The following is a 19557-nucleotide window of genomic DNA, read 5'->3' on the forward strand; positions in this document are numbered from 1 at the left end:
TCCTTGTCCAGGAATTGGGTACAGCAGAGGTTTGATTTCATGGTTTTGCCTTAAAAATGCTCACTTGTGGAACAAGACTAAAGAGGTCACTACTCTAGAAAAAGTACAGATTTAGCCAAGTGACCATGGAACCAAAGTTATAAACATTTGGGGTTTTACTTCTTTAGTTTTAGCTATGCTTTGTTCTTGTAAAAGTTAACAAGCATGAAGCTAAGACACTTGCTAGACAACTTCTGTCCCCAAAACAGAGGAGACAATGGCTTTACAGCTTGTGCACATTCCATATGCCTTCTCATCTATCTGTGCTCTTGTGAAGGGTCACTTTTGAAATACAAAACAACTTCATCCTTCTTGAATCCCATATCCTCCTCTTCTACTGTGTTCCAAGTATTTTTAGCACTTAACAGGATCAGTCTTACATCAACTGTTCTTTCTCTCTGGTTAGACATTTAAAGGGAAGAAAAAAATATATAAGTAGGCAGACCCTAAATCACAAGCATGACAGAATCACACTACTCTTAAAACAAAAGTGCTCCTATAGAAGGATTAGTGTAATACCATCTACATATTTAAATTTTCACCAGAAAAAAAGGGAAATAAACTAACCATCAGTGCCAACATCAATTATCAAATTCCACTTTTTCAAAGGAATTCTTCAACTATACCAAATTTTTAATGTTACAAAGCTGACTAGAAACAGGATTTAAAGAGCACCAGATCACAAGTTAATAATTAGCAAAAATAACCACAACCAAACAAAACAAAACAGAAAAGTACACATACCTCAATATCTTCTTTATGTTTTAATAAAGGGGCATCCATTACGGTTTTTAAAGTGAAATTTTCCGAGTCAACAGCAAAGTGATGCCCAGTTACTTGTGCAATTTTTTCCCAGTGTCTCAACAACATTGCCTAGAAAAGTCCATAGGGATGAGATTTTTTTTAAATTGTATTAATTTTAGGTCTAGAATGATCACATATTTTGCACTGCATCTGTTAAACAAACAGGAGAGTCTTTACTTCCATTCCATTGAAAGCATTAGTAGTAATTCTAATCACATTACAAAGTCTTTTGTTTCATTTTTCTATAACTAAGCCTAACTAGATTTTTTGCTATAAAGACAGCTGCTTTTATCTATCAAAAAGAATTATGGAAAGCATCTTGTAGTCATATAACATGGCCTTCAGTAGAGATTCTCAAGTGTCTCTTATCTCCAAATTATTACGCTGAACATACTTTGTTTTTCATCATTTCAAGCAAAGGGCAGCTCTCAGTGAAGTCATCAATTTTTTTTTTTAGGTCTTGAAAAGCTTGCCATTCCTTCAATGCTTTCAGTAACTTTCGGATTCTTTAAAAAGCACAAAAAGAAAGAAGAAATATTTTATTCTTAATAATCACCATCCACCACTAAATAGTACAATGCATTGCCATTTTTCAATGAGTTGACCAGTAGACTGCAAATAAAAATCCAGCTGCAAGCTGGTAATATTATATATAGCTGGTCATTTGTGACTGCAGGCATGAAATACTGCTAAAGACAGCACAAATTACACTGGAATGGTTTGGTTTCTATTTCAGTTTGAATTAAAGGAAGGTAATTTCATGTGCAAACCCACACCTGAAATTAAGTTCCTGCAGTGTCATTGTTTTAGTAAAATTTGAAAATGCACCTCATCTTGTGAAGAGGTAAAATTATTAAACAACATATATTTTCCCAGTAAAATAAAGTACATCCTAAACTATTCTGCTTGCAAAGAGGAAAAAACTTCTGTTTCAATCAAACAACTCTTAATTCATACCTGGTTTGTATGAAAGATATTCAAAGCAAAATTTCCTTTATGCAAATTTAAAATGAAGAACCTCTTGTACTGTGAATAGTCACAGCTCCTCTCCCTTCTAAACCAGAATTGCCAATTTTCATCTGCCAAAGCTATGGACCAAAGACTGACAGCAGTTCTCTTACAGCTCAGTTCCAGAAACTAAAAGCTGCATAAAACCTCCCCATAACGACAAATTCCTTCAAAAAAGTTCTCCATTTTTCACAGTTCAGAATCAGACAGATCTGTCACACAGTGCTGGAACATGTGCAAATTCTTCACTGCTTGCTGGTGAGAGGCAGATGAACATATGCATCCTGTCATGGCACTACAATAACTGCTACAGTCTTTCATCTTGAATCTAACAGCAGATAGCATTAAATACACTGGAGAAAAGCATTGCAGAATGGAAAATTTATACTCTGCCTTGCATCAAGAAGGCTTTAAGGTGCAGTTCCTGGCTACTTCTATCCTGAGGCATAGCAAGTAACATCTAATAAACTTGTCTAGGGATGGCTATTAGAAATGGGATCTCTCAGCTTGGTAATAAAAATGGCAATCTTTTAAAAAATTCAAATAACTTTGTCCTTTGTCTTAGTCTCAATAATGTCTTCTAAAAGCAAGTTTCATGAGCTGCATATTATGTTAAAAAACTACTCCATTGATCAGGTTTACATTTCTGTCATAAATTTACTGGACATTCTCTATACAGTGTATCACAGTAAAATATAAAGGGAAACTTCTCTCCAACTGTTATTATAAACATTTACAATGCTTTCTAAATATTTCTTCTTATCATTTCTTTCTAATTGGATTTATTTTTTCCTAAAGGTTTTTTTTTTTGTACTTTTCATAATTATAAGTTATCTATTATATTATTATTTTTAAAAGGTAGCAAAACAAAATTACATTAAAGAACAATGCATATCTTTGCAACTAGTCTAAAGCAATAATTTCACTTCTAACATTTCTGCTTCTTTCTTAACACAGCATGTCACCTTAGCTATTTCTGTTATGTTCCTGTATGTTGTTTCAATTTCTCTGCCTTTAAAGGGAATAGCTTGATGCAATAATGTTAGCAAACTGCCAAAAAAAGGATAGCATTGGGTTGGACTTTTATTACAATAAAAGCATTTATTACCTATTGCTAGTCACACTGCTCCAAATATAGCTCAACACTTCAGAGGAAAAACAAAAATGTCACACATGAAGTTCAAAGAGAAACACATAAATGAAAACTTTTGCTGTGCAATGGCTTCCTTCAGCGTTCTGGAGAAAGAAGCATGACAACTCCTACAGACCATAAAATTTAATCAACAGCAGAAAAAACTATGATGCCGATTCCAGAATTCTACTAAAATGAGGTGAAGACTTACATTGTCCAAATGCAGTTATGTTTCACATACATTCATTTTTACTATTCTTATTTTTTAAAAAGAGGGGTTCAAATTAATGACTAAAAGACAGCTCAGTCAGTTTTTTGTGGAAAACATTATTGCTTCAAACTTCATAAATAAGCCCTCAGAATTTAGTGTGGCTATTTACCCTTCTTGAAATAACAATTACAATTTAGACAAATGTGCAGAAGTAAACAATAGGTTCAAAATTTCATGTAATATCATGGACTAAGAATTAATTAGCTGCAAATGAAATCACTGAGAAGGTACTGTAAAAAATCAGCTTTGAAAGTTATTTATGCTTACAATCATCTTGACACAGGTTTGGGCACCATGTTTATTGAATAAGCTACAGCCTACCATGTCAATACACCCCAACAAGGCTCAGGTGACTCACAAACCAGCTGCATATTGCACCACAGGGCAGCTGTGCCCAACACGGAGCACAAGATGGACCAACATTCTTCAGCCCCTTGGAGAAATTTTCACCAGCTGATTAAAAAGCAGAGCTAGAAATACAAATGCATGTACTTCAACCAAAACCCAACTTACTTGCTTTGAAAATCCAGGAGCTCACTGTTAAGTTTTTCAATACTTAAATCATTCCAAAGCATTTCATTGTATCTGTCAATACTGGAAGTAACTGTATCATAAAGACTGTAAAGTTTCTGAAGCAAGGTTAGTTCACGTTTAATTCTGTGGAGTTCAGGATACTCTGTTTCAAATTTTAAAATTGGAAATTCATGCGTGTTAATTAGGAGTTCATGTCAAATGTATTCATGAACATAAGAATCAATGCATTTCTACTAATGTTATTTAATAAATGAATGAAATCAGACTTGCACTTTTCTGGATAGTGTTTAGGAAGACAAACTTTTCCACTTATATTATGATTACAACAGATTTTGATGCACAGTAATTATTTAGATAGCTGATTTTTTTAAATCAATATTCTTCTGTAGCAGTAATCTCATAATTGAGCGAAACAATGTTGAAAAGTAGATGAAATGGCAATGAAATACAATACAATTTTAGACAAGAACCTAAATGTCCCCTATGTCAATTTACACTGATTACTTAAGAGGAAGAGTTTGAGGATGATGGGTGTGCGTTCTAATGAAATATATAAAATATAATAGATGATAAAAGTATTTAAAATGGACATCCTTGATATAAATGTTTTAGTTACTTTCTCTCTTATCTTTTGGAATTCCTAGCAAAATATATTTGAATTACTGCACATGTCCTCAGACAGGAAAATGCACTCAATTTAGTATGCACAAATTAAAGTGCTCATCATACATTCTGCTGTAGTTCACACCACAATCTTCCAAAGGAATCGTGTCTGACTAGGAGGCATAAGAATATTACAGAGCAGTTGCATAGCCCAAGGGAATTCATTATGCAGCTGGAGCAGGGACAATTTGAGTACTTTGGCAACATGGTTCCCAAATTTGTACGGGGCAGAATACTGGCAGGAGATGTGCTTAGCTCTGAACAGAAAAAGCAAGAGAGCTAAGCATCTGTACCCTGAGACACAAAGAGCAGTGGAGTATTTTTCCACCTGATGTTTATGTATGTGCACACTGAGAGCCAGTTTCACCCAGCTGCTTTTCATAGGAAAGACTATAATAATTTACTACAAGGAGATTTATCTGCAAGGAATTTTTCTGCAATTTTTCTAAATCTCCATTAATTTAGTAGCAATCATGAGAAAAATTTAATAGCCTAGAAACAGGTACTCTTATCCCCTGAGAAATTACCTGTGATGGGAAGACCAAATAATTCTTCCCCACTAGAAAGAGAGAGATACTTCCTCCACAGTTCATCAAATTTAGCTTGAAAGATTTGTAATCTGTCACTTGCTTCATGGGGAGGAATATTGTCCTCACTGGGACCCCTGTAAAAACCAAAAAACATTCAGTGAATTTGCCAATCATACAGGTTTCACAAAGAAGAACAACAGAATCCAAACCATACTTACTGAACATAATGTAATATTTTTTAACATTTTTTCTGTAAATTTTCACAAGACACTAAAAGAAAAAATGCAGCACTTATTCAGTGTACCAAGATTACATATTCAGTAGTCCCTGAAAGAAAGCCCAACTTCTTTTCCAATTAAAAAAAATTCATCTGTGTTACCATACATCTTACAAACAGCTAAAGATCTGCAAATATTTTAACTTTGTTATTTCCTGTTTCTTCTGTGAAACAAATTTTAGTAATTATTTTCATTTCTATTTTAAAAGGGGGAAGATAGCAGATACATAAATCAGGAGTGAAAATTGTGTAGCTGGCACGAGAACCATAATTAAGTAGTCATAAAAATATCAGAAAAAATAATATTTTGCCTAATGAGCACATCTCAGCCATAGGACTGGGTGCAATTCCCAGTTCTCACACCTGGGACCACTTCTTTGCCATATCATAATATTTTGGGATGAGAATTCTGTCATCCTCTGTTGTGCCATGGTTATTTCTAGAAAGAAATTCAGACAGATGGGCAGAAGGCAGAGCAGGCTGGCTGCTTGGCAAGGGAAATGAAACCAGGAGATGAAAGCAGAAACACAGTCAGCAAAAGCAGCTAAGGCATGATCCCACAGAACCTGAGCAGGAAAATCAGGGCCCTCGGGTGGTAATCAGGTTCCAGGGATAGTCCAGGTCTTTAGCCTGCACTAATTACACAGGACCAAGGTCAAGCAGGGAAGGTGAGTCAGTAAAGCAGGGTCCGGGGCAGGTCTAGGGAAGGTAACCAGGATGAGACACAGTCCAGTGGGAACCAGGCTGCTCTGAGGTCACCAAAGGAGGAGGGATGCCCTCAAAGGTCAGGTATTGTCCTAGAGCCATAATGGGTGAAGCCAAATCCTGTCTCTCTTTCTTTGCTACTGTAGGAGGATCCAACGAACCACAATTTACATCTTCAAAAGTGATAAAGTAAGTTTAAAAGTAAGGCTGAGTAAGACAGTGAATTTAGAAATATTGAGAATTGGTATCTCCAGTCACATCCAAGACACTGTTTTAATATTTACTGTTTTAATATCCCTCAAAGAGATTTATTAAGACCCAAAAAAAAACCCCATTACATTTTAATCTGGATTGAGAATGTGATTTTTTTCCCCCTACAATCTATAAGCCCTTATGGACTATCACTGACTCCAGCACTGAAATTACAGGAACGAATCTTTGACAGTAACACTGTCAAAGCTGCCCACCTTATATAATTCTGAAATTAGGCCTTTTTGCAGGTGTAATATATACAGTGATGCTGTGTTGTGTTTATTTTCTGAAGGCCTTTAGATATAATATTTTCAAACAATCACTAATGAAGCATAATTGTATCACAATGCAGGTCACCTACTTTTCATCATATTCTTTATAAAATCCTGCAGTGCCAATTTGGAATTTCTGAACATCTCTCAGTAAATCTGTTTTCATGAGTGGCTGTACTTTCAGCAGCAAGTCCTCAACCTGTTGTGCCTATATGCAGACAAAGAGAAAAAAACAGGCACAAAAGAATGAATGTGGGAAATCAAAAAATTAATTAGGTAAATAGGTTTATTCTATCATTTCAATATTAAGAGGGCTGATAATAATGATTTGAGAAATAACATAACTACAATACCTGTGTGTTTAGGTTCTTCCAGGCATAGGCCAATCCATCACCTCTTTCTGTATTTTCATCTTGAAAGAGCAGATTGTATTTATGAAGCACAGAATAAGATTCTTCTATGTGTCCAACTGTCATGTCAATTTTAATCTCATTCTCTCGGATCTCCCTCAGTGCTTCCATTGCTTCCCGTACATCATCAAGGTCCTGGATAGGTCTGGTTAACCTCTTGCTAACATTTTCAATGAATGAATAAATTTCACCCACGTCTGTGGCAGACTTTTTATTTAAAGCTAATCCAAATGTTCTTTGTCCTGAGCGGCATTCCTGAATTAAAGCTATTTTCAATGACTCTGTTGCAACTTCCACTGATTGCAGTGCACAATGATTGGGCAGTTCTCTGATTTGCATCTCTAATTGCTAAGAAAAATACAAGTGTTCAGCATTTAATTTCACTGAAATTTATCTGAAGAGTTCGTTTTTATTAAAGATAAAATACTTACAGAAAAGTATCTGATTTGAGATTGGAATTCAGCCATTGTTGGTTTAGTATCTATAAATTCCTTCACTTTTTCTTCTGGAACCTACTTAAAAAAAGTTTATTTTAATGAATATTTAGCATTGGTATTATAATTACCTACACAGCACCCAGCTGCCTGATGTATTTGACAAACACAAAATGTTCCCTCCCTAAAAGGAATTGAGATATAAGCACAAATTATTTTACCTGAACTGCCTTTCCTGACTCTTATTTTTTGCACAATAGTCTTTAAAGAACTTGAAATCTGTAACTCAGAAACTGACACAGGTCATGATATCCCTTATCTATCTAAATGTTACTACAGGATTTACAATGTAGGTGCTAAAGTTTTGTGGGATGTATTTCCTTCCTAGTCTTCCTTCTGTCTGTAACCCCACGAAAGCAGTTCACATTTTCTAACAAGTATTTAAATGGGAGGAATTGCACTCAGTTTTCTTCACTCTTCCTGAAACAGCATCTTTAAACTGCAGTTTCTAGGTGCAGATGGCCTCCTGGCCATTTGAAGAAAACAGTTTGGCAGGGAAGGTTGGATCTAAGGGGAGAGAGGGCATTTAGCTTCTTGAAGATTGTTTATAGGCAATAGGGATTTGAGCATCCTTCCTTTTCACACGATAGGCCAGTCTCTGCAGAGGTGAGAAATCAGTGTCACCAGCTCAACAAATGTGCAAGATTCTCAATTCAATTACAAACAGATGATCTTCACCCCTCCCAGTGATATTCCCCTGCAGTCTGCACTGTGAGATCCCTGAGAATCTGTTTGCACCTCTAGGACCAACAGAGATTGTAAAGGTGGGGGGAACAGTGACAACTTCTGAGGAATTCTAAGTTAAAGAACCAGGTTAATTAATTATTTTAGAAGGTTTTAGTAAGAAAGAAACATCATTCTTCTGCATCACCCAATCTGATTGTGTCTGTCTGGGTGAAATTACATGCTACCAACATGTAGTTAGTTCAAAGCAAACTGAGCTTTAAGCTTTGGAACTTCAGAAGCCACAAAAAGCTGAAAATGCCATCTCTCAGACAGAAGAGTCAGCTGTGAGAACGAGGTAACTGAAGGGTTTATTTAGGAAGGAGAAGTTAAAAATAGTGAGCACAGATAAGATTACTCCTGTTTTGATTGCTTATTTCTTGGCCTTCCTAAAGCACCTTTGATAGGTGAGACCAGTAGTTGTCCATTCACAGAGCTGAATTTCACTAGTCAGAATGTTTTACTTCATGATGAATCTCTTGACAAAATACTCCTCAGAGCTTTACCATTCATGTGACTGGACCCACTTCCTAATGAAGATAACTCCATCAGCCCAGATTCACTTCAGATTTCGAACTTTCATTGGTGAAAGATTTCCTAGACAGAGGTTTTCTTTTTGCATGTGTGTGAAGAAATATAAAAATATCACTCAGCAGTGGTTGCTTGAGAAGAACTACTCATTTTAATATTCAGGAATAGTTTTGTAGTCTCCAAGTTCTAAAAGATTCTGCTCAACTATTGTTTTTCATAACACCTGCAGACAAGATGCTGTGAGAAAGATGGATAAATATATGAAAGCATAAGCTTGTTTATGCTCCAAAATTCTTTTGTGTACTTCTGCTTTCTTTCTTAGATGCTTTAATTGATAAAGATTTGCAAGTTCTGGCCAACACAAGAGCAGACAGGAATTATGGATGTATGGATTCTACCATGAAACCAATGCTTCCTACTGAGCACAGACTCCTTAGGCAACCAACAACCTTTTTTTTTAAATATATTTAGATTTTACAACACAGCAATGTATTATATTAAGCTTGGACTTAACCTTGTTCCAGATGTCCGAAAATTCAGAAAAGGTCTTCAGAAGAACCAGTGCTTCAGTTTTAAGAGATAAAATAATTGTATTTAGTTGGATCACCACTTTGTTTACATCCTTATGTTCGATGATCTGCTTGTCTAAAGGTTTCAGTGCCACCATCCTGGTTAGTTTGCTCTCATCACCTGACTCTAAAGCAACAGCTTGTTCAACCTGGTATGAATTAAACAAGAAAAAAAAAATGTCCACTAGTTTGTTTGGGATTTTATTTTTATTTTTAAATTACAGAATATGCAATGATAATAAGTACTTCTAAAAACAGAAAGTGCAGAGCAACATCCACAGGGAGACCCCCTGTTCTCAGCTTGGATTTTTACAGAGCTATAGTTCTAGTGTTAAAGCTGATTTTATAAAAAATTTTCATGCAGAGCTCTATATTAATCATCTCTGAATTACATCAGGCAAATATGCCCCATATACAAGTACAATTGTGCTGTTTTATCCTCCTACACATCTGCTAAAGTTTTTCTACCTTCTTTAGTGTAGAACTACAATCTATACCCATTCTTGGCTATAGAAAGTCCTGGAGGCAGTGGAGGGTCGCATGATTGGAAATAAGCTAACATTCTGCTTAACAGAGCAGAGTTCAATCAACTCTCTCCTAGTACTTTTTTTTTTAAATCTTAATTACTATTTGTTTGTAGGACTTGAATGTGGGTTTTTTCACTAGAATGAACTGATCTGTTTTTGATGTCATATCAACAAAAGAAAATATTTTTAGAAAGACACTTTTCAGCACAGATCTATGTACATCTATATTTTGTTCCCAGATAAGACAATTAAGGCCACATGATTACCAGTACTGTGCATTCTTGTCCTTCAACAAGTTTCAGTTACTGTCTAAACCTCAGACCTTCCCAAGGTTTTAGTGCTAATTTTGGTGCCAGTTAAAATATTTGTACTGTATTAACTGTAGTATTATAGGTGTCATATGAAGGCTTGCAGTTTAACTTTAGAGTTTTCACCTGGGAGAAGTGATAATAATTTATATTCAGCTGGTAGAACTTACACATAATGTTTGTTCTACACTATCATCATTATATTTGAACAGTCTATTTAAAAGATTTTTTAAAGCAACTTTTGATTTTAATATTAGAAACTACCAAACATAAGATTTATGAACTGTTACTCCTATGTTTTATTAATTGGCATAGAAATTGAAAACTAGGCTTCACTTAACAGGAAGATCCACCAGGTAACAAGTCAAAGTATTGATACAGAATATAATCTTAAGAAATGTTAAGCAAAATACCAAATTTTTAAAGTAAAGTAAAATTCTTACCTGCTGCTGTTTATGATGTAAGTAAGCAATTTTCCACAGGGGAATATCTTTGGCTACTGATAGAATGATATTTACTGCTTTGTTTACAGCACTCTGAAAAAAACAAAACATTCACCTTGAGCTCACAGAGATATTATGTGGGTGGGTGATGATCATCCAAACAATACCAAGGCTGAAAAATTGTACCTTTGTCTTTAAAGGAAATACTCTAAGAAGCATGACATAGGATCACCCAAAAAACACATTTTGTAAGGGGAAAGAGTACTCCATAACGTTTTATTACAGTCCTTGCAAGTTTATGTGGTTTTCAAGCAAAAGAGACCTTTATGAACAGTAATCATGAATCACTGGGCATTACAATTTAGTTCAAGTACTATTTCCCTTTAAACTGCTTATAAACATTGCTATGTGTTATTAATAATGGTTTTCATGTTCACACCAGAATGCTTGAATACATTTGTCTGAATTTGTGATGGTATAGTCTGTAATCTATACAGGCAGCTACAGAAATTATCAGATTACTTCCCCTATGCATGGTATTTTAAAATCACACTTTGTGGCCTAATTTCTTACTGACAACACCATTAAGGCTGCACATGAAACTTGAGAAATAACTCAGCTACTGATCTTGAGAGTCACTATGTTAAATAAAAAGTCCAGAAATCAACACCATAAACAACTAATACTCTGAATAATTTCAGACATCATAGGATATTGCAAATATGTGTAAAAATTTTGCTAAACTAGTGTAAGTTTAAAAGAGTGTTTAAGTTTTTTTCAGTTTAGGGATTTAGGCTGGAAATATTTTTCTTTACATTTCACTACTGCTGAATTTATGAATGATACTTTAAACTGACTTTAAATTCTAAAAGAGTTAAAAGAGACTAGAAAGTCAGGCTGTACTGATGGCATTCATTTTTACTGTTTCACTCATTTTGAAATGTTTGCCTTAAGTAGAGATTTGTGAATTACTCAGTTACTGAGCTTTGACAGAAACAGCTCCTTCTAATAGCCTGTATAACAAACCTGATCTGTGGTTCCATGCCCTTAGTACCCACTGTCATCATGAACTCAAGTGGCCTTTTAGGTTTCCTTCTCCTTCCTTTATTTCTTACACCTGCACATATAAACCTGCACTCTTAAATCTTACACATACTGCTTTGAAACAATACATTTATAAATGTTTTATTGTAGATGACTGAGATGTCAAATTATTTGGTTACCTGAATATCTTCAAGACTTGGTCTCAAGACAATATTTGGAATAGCCAGTTGAATTTCAGTTCTGAACAAAGGAACCCTGTGTGCCTCTACAAACTTAGTTGTCTGATACCTGGAGTCAATAACATGCAGTCGGTGTCTTAAGGACTCCAAAGAAATCTTCGTGCCTAAATAAGTGTAATATTTAAGTGAGAAATTTTTTTACCACAATAAGTTTGGGGGGAAAAAATCTTAAAAGTTTTATTTTAAAAATTCAACATATCTGAAAAATCCAGACTCACATCTGATCAAAGAGTCAGTATTCTTCTGACAAAGCTGTCCCATCAGGTTATAGTAGCTACAGGACAGGCATTCCTGGCAGCGTGTTTTCTGTTTCATGTCAAGATGTGTACAGGCAAAGGAATCCTGAACAGTGAAAGGGAATTTTTTGGGTAAATAATCAGATTATCCAGCATATAAATGAAATATCAAATATCTGACTAGGCTACTTTTTTTTTTACGTTGTACAGGTCTTACCTCCAGAGGTCTTCCAGCATCTGCTTTCAGACTGTGCTTAAGAATATCTATAAGTTCATACACAGAACATTCCACTTGTTGACTCTGCCTACAAAAACAATCTTACAGTCACCCATAGGGAATCAAACATAAGGAATGCCCTTTGTTGTTTCCCAGGCACACACCCCCTGTCCCACTGCACTTGTGTGAATGGAAATGCCCTTTCAATGTTTTTCTGTTTGTTTCTATTCCTTGGGCATGTAGAGATTTTAAAACTTGCTGACTAACATCAAACCCATTTGTCAGATCCTGTTATATCTGATTCAACTGGACTTCATAATTTTTTTTTTTTTACAAAAAGTTTTTTCCAGCTATAGCTAATAAAACAGGTTTATCGTGATGAGGCAGTAAGATAATCTGTGAAATCAGAATGATTAAAATAAAAATAAAAGAAGTATTAAGAAACAAGCAGTTAACATGTGGATGAGATTTCATGTCTTATCATCTTCATTTTTCTTGCTACTTACTAGAATGCTATAAGAAAAAATGTAAAAAATGCTAAATGAATGCTATAAGAAAAAATGTGTGAAATGCTAAATGAATTGGCTAATAAATGCCAATACTATGCTACTTCACAACTGCTGTTCTCAAGATACTTAGAAGTTTCTCCCCTGCATCCCAAGACTATCACTTTGTTCTAGACTAGTACTCTGTTGCAATAACATTTTAAAAATAAAACCTCTATGCATACAAAAGTAGTAAGTAGATAAACCCTCCCAAAAACGGCCTTCAAGCCTGTGCAATTAAGAAACCTACTGAGATAGTTTGGGAGCAGTAGAGGCAGCAAGCTTTTCTATCTGTTCCAAGAAAGAAGTCACATCTGTGGGTTCATCTTCTGGCAAAACTATCAGAGCAGTGTTTGACATGTCCTTCAGGATTCTTTCAATTCTGCATTCCAGGGTATCAGATGCTGCTTTGACTACATAGTCCAACTCCCTCAGGGTACTGTAAACATTCTGAATAACTAAACAAGGATAAAAAAATGAAAACAAATCAATGCAGAACACAGACCTCCTAAGTCTCATCTCCCCTTCCTCCCATCCACTCCTGCCTCCCCCCAGATTTTACAATAAAATGAGGATATAATGGCAATGAAATATGAAATGAAGGCCTGAAACATTATGGACTTGCTGTATATTTTCCTCTTTATATTAAAACATCTCATAATAAGCAGAACAATATTCTTTAAAATATCGCTTATTTTTGGTAATAACATTGTGATGAAAAGGATCAACAAAACAGAACAGAAAACACAAAGGATGCCAGTGCCCGAAAATTATTTTGTTCCTCCCACATATATGCATAGCAGACTTCACCATTGCAATTAACTTATAAATGAAATTACTAAAATTCCCCCAGCCAAGACCTAGATTTCTTCTTCCATCTGTATGACCTAATTTACTTTGGAAACAGATAAACTTATTGCTTTAACAAATGTGTTTATTAAACTAAAGATAAAATTAACTCTTCTGCTGTTTCTGAATAGACTGGAAAAATTCTTGCCCTTTCATACTTCCATTGCAAAATAGAAAGAAATACAGCACTTTATGTCCTTTGTCACTATTATTACCATAACGTTTTATATATATAAATATATGTATGTAAACCTCTACTATATGTAGATAGAAATCACTAAAAATCTAAGGCACATCAGTGTGACAGGACTGTCCAAGTGCTGATGTTTTAAGTGGGAAATGTCATTTCTTGCTGCAAGGAAGTTAATGATGGAACTTGACTTTTTTTATTGTCTAAAATGGAAAAGCAGTCAAACGAATTCCTTAGATTCTTTGTTTTTTTAAATATATAAATTTAGTAGTCTAGAAGGCAACTATGGACTCCTATATTTTGAGATGGAGTTCTCTTAGATGGAAAAAAGACACATAAGACATTAAGCTTGAGTTTAGCACATCACTGGCATGTAAAGAGCTGTTTTGTGTACACCAAACCAGGGGCTAATTTGTAGGTCTCCAACACAGATTTTGGGCATATCAGACATTGCCCATTTTCAAAAAGACAAGGTGCATACACTCTAGAAAAGAATTCCCTTCTAGGTGTAACTGCATTTCAGCTGCAGCAGCAGGAAAAGCCCAGATTAAAACAGCCCTGTATTACATCTAAATTGTTCAACAGGGACAGTTTCCATCAGAACCAATGGTGATACAAATAATCATTACAACCTGAATTATACCTATTCAGATACTTAAAGTGGTGCAGAGAGTACCTAAATGAATGAATAAATAAATAAATACTATTGTAAAGACCTTCCTTATCATGTGTTTCTAAAAATGCAAAACATTAAAACACAAAAATTCATTTTAGAGCTATAAAACAAATATAAAAATACCCTTGCCATTTGGTTCTTGTTCTCTGGTCAGGCAAAGGCCAAGTAAAGCTGAAAGGTCACCATACTTGCCTTAAGCATTGGTCAGAGGCCTGTGCACCAGTGCCACATGGCAGAGTCATAAATAAACAGCTGCACAAACCTGTGCCACATTGCACTTTCATATTTATATTGCTCCTGTTTATATTGCTGCTATTCCTTTTGAAGAAGGGAAAGCCTAACATCAATCAACCTGAACTGAAAAGCTAATTTACAAGCACGAGTTACTGTTTTCTCATGAAACTGCAACATGAAAGTCTTGGTGATGGTTTTATATATGCCCATTTCAATGACATTTTACAACAGTTAATCAATTTTATGCTGTATTTGATAGGCTTAAGGTTGTGTCTTACTGTTTGTGTGGAAAATCTCAATGCCTAATAAATGTTTTCTTGCAAAAAAAATAGTATTTGGGAAAAAATCTCCAACCTTGACTTCAGACATGCCACTTTTAGGATGTTCAGCATAAATTCTGAAGAGGTTTTTTATAGAAAAGATATTATTAAAATACTCATATTAATTATCTTGTCTGACACTCTTGTAGCAGTTGGGCTAAAATTATCCACCTAAAGTGAAAAGATCAGTCCACAAACACATTTTTCAAAGAGAAGCAAAAATAAATGCAGGCACCTCACAGTGTGAATGGCTCACAACTTATCCTATTACCTACATTTATTGATGTTCAAAGAAGTCCAGGACAGCTGCATCAGGCCTGGGGTAAAGGCATCCTCAATTTGTCCTATCCATGGCTTCATCAGTGGCTTCAGCACAACAGGGATCCTCTTCAGGTGTTCCTTGTAACTAATCAACAGGTTCTGGAGTCTGAAAGACATGATCACGCTCACTATGTGCTTAATTCAGATATTTGAAACACAGAATTTTGAACACATTTTCTATTAATAAGGTTTGCAAATTCTGATCCCATCTTTAAAATAAGAACACTTCCCAGCTCTTCCTAACTCCAACCAGGCCTCTTTGTCCTTACCAACAGCAGAACCAGACTGAAGAAATAAGTACCTCCAGCAAAGTGACTGTGATTACCTGACAGAATTTTTCTCCCAAGAATATTATTTACAATTAAAAAAAAAATAGAAACAGAAAATTGAAAACATGGCTTTTTTTGTTTACATCTTTCCATCTCACAAGACATGGCAAGAAATTACATTGTTTATAAGAAAATCTACATACAAACCACTTAGAATCACAGATTCCAAAGAAAATGAGTCCAAATTCTGAAACAAGGCTTATCAATACAGTTCCATGAAAATGAAGCTACACAAAGAAACTGCATAAACAAGAATTAGATGCAAATATAATTCAAAGGTCAGATACATAATGGGTCCCTTACAAGAACTGCCGCAAACACAGAAATAGGAGTGTTTTGGACCAGATTAAAATCATGACTTTAGACATCATTGTTACAACCATATACTGAGATAACACATTAACATTATACCCAGAACTGGTTTTTAAAATGTTGTCAGTCAAAAATCTACACCTCTAAATATTTCTTCTTTGCTTGGGTAGTCAGTATGAAGGTTTTTTAGAGTAGAAGATAAGTTTGTCTTTCTTTTTTTAATGCAAATATTTCCTGTACATTTTTTCCTGTTGGATGGCAAAATCTGGGGCTACTGCTTTTTGGAGATCTGTAGCGTGCAGAGTTTGTCTTGCACATTAAAATTTTACAGTTAGATGTCTTTAAACACTCCACAGAAAATCAATGAAAAATGATGCATTGTAAGACTGAAAATTTCAACAGAAAAAGAGAGGAAGGGTTGAAGTATTCATGAAACCCTTTAAATTTCATCCCTTTTTGTCCAATTCTAATTAAGAAATTAAGAACAGTCCTCACAAAACATTGCTTTTTTTAAGACGGAACATCCCTGTTTAGAGAGTTCTAGAATTAACAACCAGCATCCCTGAGAATGAAAGAACTTTTGCAGCAGAGATTCGAACTTTTACAAGAAACAGAAAGCAATTTTAAATCAACAAAAGTGAATTTAGATGTTCAACATGAGAGACAATGTTATAATTTAGGCAACATACTCCCTTTTCAAATGTTTGGGTTGTACAGCAATCAAGTGGTTAATTCCACCTTATTTTTCTAACAGGAAAAAGAAAAACTTCTGATGCTAAGTGTAATATTTTGGAGTGTAATTGCTATATTAGAGTGCACAGATGCACTCTAACAATAATAATAGCAGTACCTAGGAGCTCCACTTAGAGAGCAGCTGTTGAAGTAACAAAACAAAAACATGTAGGCGTTTCCAAGTAACGAGATATGTCTCTATATAGGAACAACTGCATGTTAATATGGAAATACAGGGGAAAGCAATTAAAGTTCAATTAAACTCCATCAAAGATAAAAATTATAATAAATCAAAAGTTATATATGCAACAGATTTAAAGTAGGTATTCCCATTTGCAGATAAGAAACAAATCCAAAAAGTGTTCACTCACTCCCTTTGATGTCTTTTAATCTGTTCTTCATCTGCACACAAGCCAAGGACAACATCTGGGACTTCAAAATGCATTTTTCTCAAGTATTTTGTCTCATAAAGTACTTCCAGGACCATTGGGTCTAAGTTTACAAATAATTCCTTCATGTAGCAGTGAAAAAAAGAAATAGAAAATAAGACACCAGTTTGGTACTTACATGTAGTGTGATGTAACTGGATCATATAAAGACATGTAAATGACTGGAGAGGATTTTTAAAATATTTATTTCTTCTTCAGCCTCCTCTAGAAATATATGGATTTCCCAAAGTATTAATCAATCAATATCTTACACTAATTTCAATTTCTTGTGACTCTTTCACTGTGCCCTAACCTCTTGGCTCCCAGGACTTCCCAAGTTTAATTCTAGTTCTGCAGCCACATTCTCTGGAAGTTAATTTGCCTTTTCATCCTAGCTTCTCCATCAGTAACTGGGGAGAAATATTGTGAAGGTTAATCTCTACACTTTTGAGGGCACTAAAATTGCTTTTAAGATGTTTTTAAGATGCTGCATAAATTTGAAAACTATGTTCTAGTTGTCCATTATGGAATCATTAGTACAAAAATGTCACATTTTAACCATAATTTCTCTGCACGACAGCAGGAAAAAAAATCTATAAAGTAAGAAGGGTAAAATTTTCTGACTCGGCAATAAATTTGGAAAGCAAATTAATGAATTATTGCAATATATTCAACACAGTGATATTGAGCACTGCAGAAAAGACCATGACCCAACAAAAAATTCCTTCCTTGACTAAAATTTTGGTTTACATAGAAAATGAACAAGGAAGCAACAGCTAAAGAATGTAGATAAGTCAGTAGTAGATACGTACTTGCTGAGTACTGCCTTTTTTATACCCTGTACAAGACAGAAGCCTTATGAAGAAAAAATATTATGAGACGTATCATAAATATACACAGAAAGGAAAAAACATTTCAACTCGAGTAGCTCATTTTTTAGCTCTATTTGGTTTAAGGTTACTTCAATGCTTTCTTGTCTATCCATGATATGATTAAGTAGCACATGTAATACTAAATCATGTAACAAAGAATAGATCATGTTTACCTTGGTTTCTGGGTGCCTGACAAGCAAGGAAGCACACAGAGAATTCCTAGCCTGGTCAGCAAACCTGCACCAGGCCCTATGATAAATAATCTCAAATTCCAAAAGAACTGCAGCCATTTTATTGTAGTTCTTGATAACTTTTTTCATTTCCATTGTCTGCAATTTAGGGGGGAAAAAAAAGAAAAAGCACCACTTAAACAATTCAATGAGTCTAACACAGTAAAAAGGCCCTCCACAAGGCTTTTCCTCTCCACCACAGGAAAGCAAAAGAAATAGAAATCTCTAAGTTATGCTGTTTTAGAGACAAGATAAGACACAGAAACATAGGAATATATTTAGAAATTCAATTATTATTGAATTGTTCTAAGCAACATAACTCTTTTCCCGATTTTTCCTCCCAATCCTGTTCATAGAACAAAGTCTATAATGTGACATATACAAGGCACTAATGGCCCACTGAGAAAGGTATACAAATGGTTCCACTGTTGGATGAACTTGGATACAAGCTGCTAGAATAGTGAGTGGAGAAGTATATAAGTAAATTTGCTTTCTGTTAATAACATCCTTGAAAGATTAGGATAAATCCTCCTCTGCTAATTTCCAACCTTCAAAAGTGTGGTTTTCTTTTTAAGGAACATCATTGGATGGTCAATTTTTCTGAATAACTGCTGGGCCCACATAATCTTCCCTGTTACCTAAAACACAGAAGATATTAGGTTAGATTTTCATTAATTTGAAACACTCAAGAAAAAAGCAATTTTTCTCTCTCATTTACTTCATTCTTACTGGTGGTATATTACGTGGTATAGGTGGATTTTCCTTTTCCTTCTGATAGAGTTTTTGAATAAACTCTAAGTCTTGGCTGTACTGGTGAAGAACAAGGGTATATTTCTCATTTAGATCAATATTATTTTCTCCTATTATTTCAAGCTTCATCAGAAATCCCAGCATCTGTTCAGTCTAAAAAAGAAGATGGAGCATTTACTTCAGAAGACAACAGTTCAGAAAGTCATTGTCCATAAAGTATTTTATTAATTTAGAATATGCTATGTAAATTTGTAAGTCATTTTCTAAGAAATACAGAAAAATCCATCTAGACAAGTTTGTGAATTTTACTTCCATATTTTATCCCACACAGGACATACTTACCACTGTATAAACCAAGAAACTGTTATCACTACAGCTTGGGGTTTTTCTGACTCTCAAATCCTCTCTCCTTTCTTTTCAGCAAACAGTTGTGGTAGAACACCTACACCTTTACTCACACTTCATTAACACCTCATATATCATCACTGAGATATGAGACATTGAATAAAACTGACATTAAGGAAACAGAAGGCAGGCATTA

The 19557-nt window shown here is 34.8% G+C and overlaps 1 protein-coding gene across 1 annotated transcript in view; it reads right to left on the minus strand.

The window, feature by feature from the left end:
- Positions 1 to 19557, minus strand: part of LOC131568812 (dynein axonemal heavy chain 5-like) — a 147605-nt gene that overhangs the window by 109429 nt on the left and 18619 nt on the right. Inside the window, exons 16-33 of the mRNA XM_058820918.1 lie at positions 18996 to 19169; positions 18815 to 18904; positions 18210 to 18365; positions 17108 to 17247; positions 15318 to 15469; positions 13024 to 13231; positions 12229 to 12316; positions 11994 to 12117; positions 11716 to 11879; positions 10493 to 10585; positions 9160 to 9363; positions 7329 to 7409; positions 6841 to 7245; positions 6577 to 6695; positions 4979 to 5115; positions 3768 to 3930; positions 1238 to 1349; positions 784 to 912 (exon numbers count right to left, since the gene is read on the minus strand). Coding sequence (XP_058676901.1) covers positions 784 to 912; positions 1238 to 1349; positions 3768 to 3930; positions 4979 to 5115; positions 6577 to 6695; positions 6841 to 7245; positions 7329 to 7409; positions 9160 to 9363; positions 10493 to 10585; positions 11716 to 11879; positions 11994 to 12117; positions 12229 to 12316; positions 13024 to 13231; positions 15318 to 15469; positions 17108 to 17247; positions 18210 to 18365; positions 18815 to 18904; positions 18996 to 19169 — 2739 coding nt within the window. The remainder of the gene's footprint in view (positions 1 to 783; positions 913 to 1237; positions 1350 to 3767; positions 3931 to 4978; positions 5116 to 6576; positions 6696 to 6840; positions 7246 to 7328; positions 7410 to 9159; positions 9364 to 10492; positions 10586 to 11715; positions 11880 to 11993; positions 12118 to 12228; positions 12317 to 13023; positions 13232 to 15317; positions 15470 to 17107; positions 17248 to 18209; positions 18366 to 18814; positions 18905 to 18995; positions 19170 to 19557) is intronic.

The sequence above is a fragment of the Ammospiza caudacuta genome, chromosome 1, assembly GCF_027887145.1.
Source record: "Ammospiza caudacuta isolate bAmmCau1 chromosome 1, bAmmCau1.pri, whole genome shotgun sequence".
Classification (NCBI taxonomy): Eukaryota; Metazoa; Chordata; class Aves; order Passeriformes; family Passerellidae; genus Ammospiza; species Ammospiza caudacuta.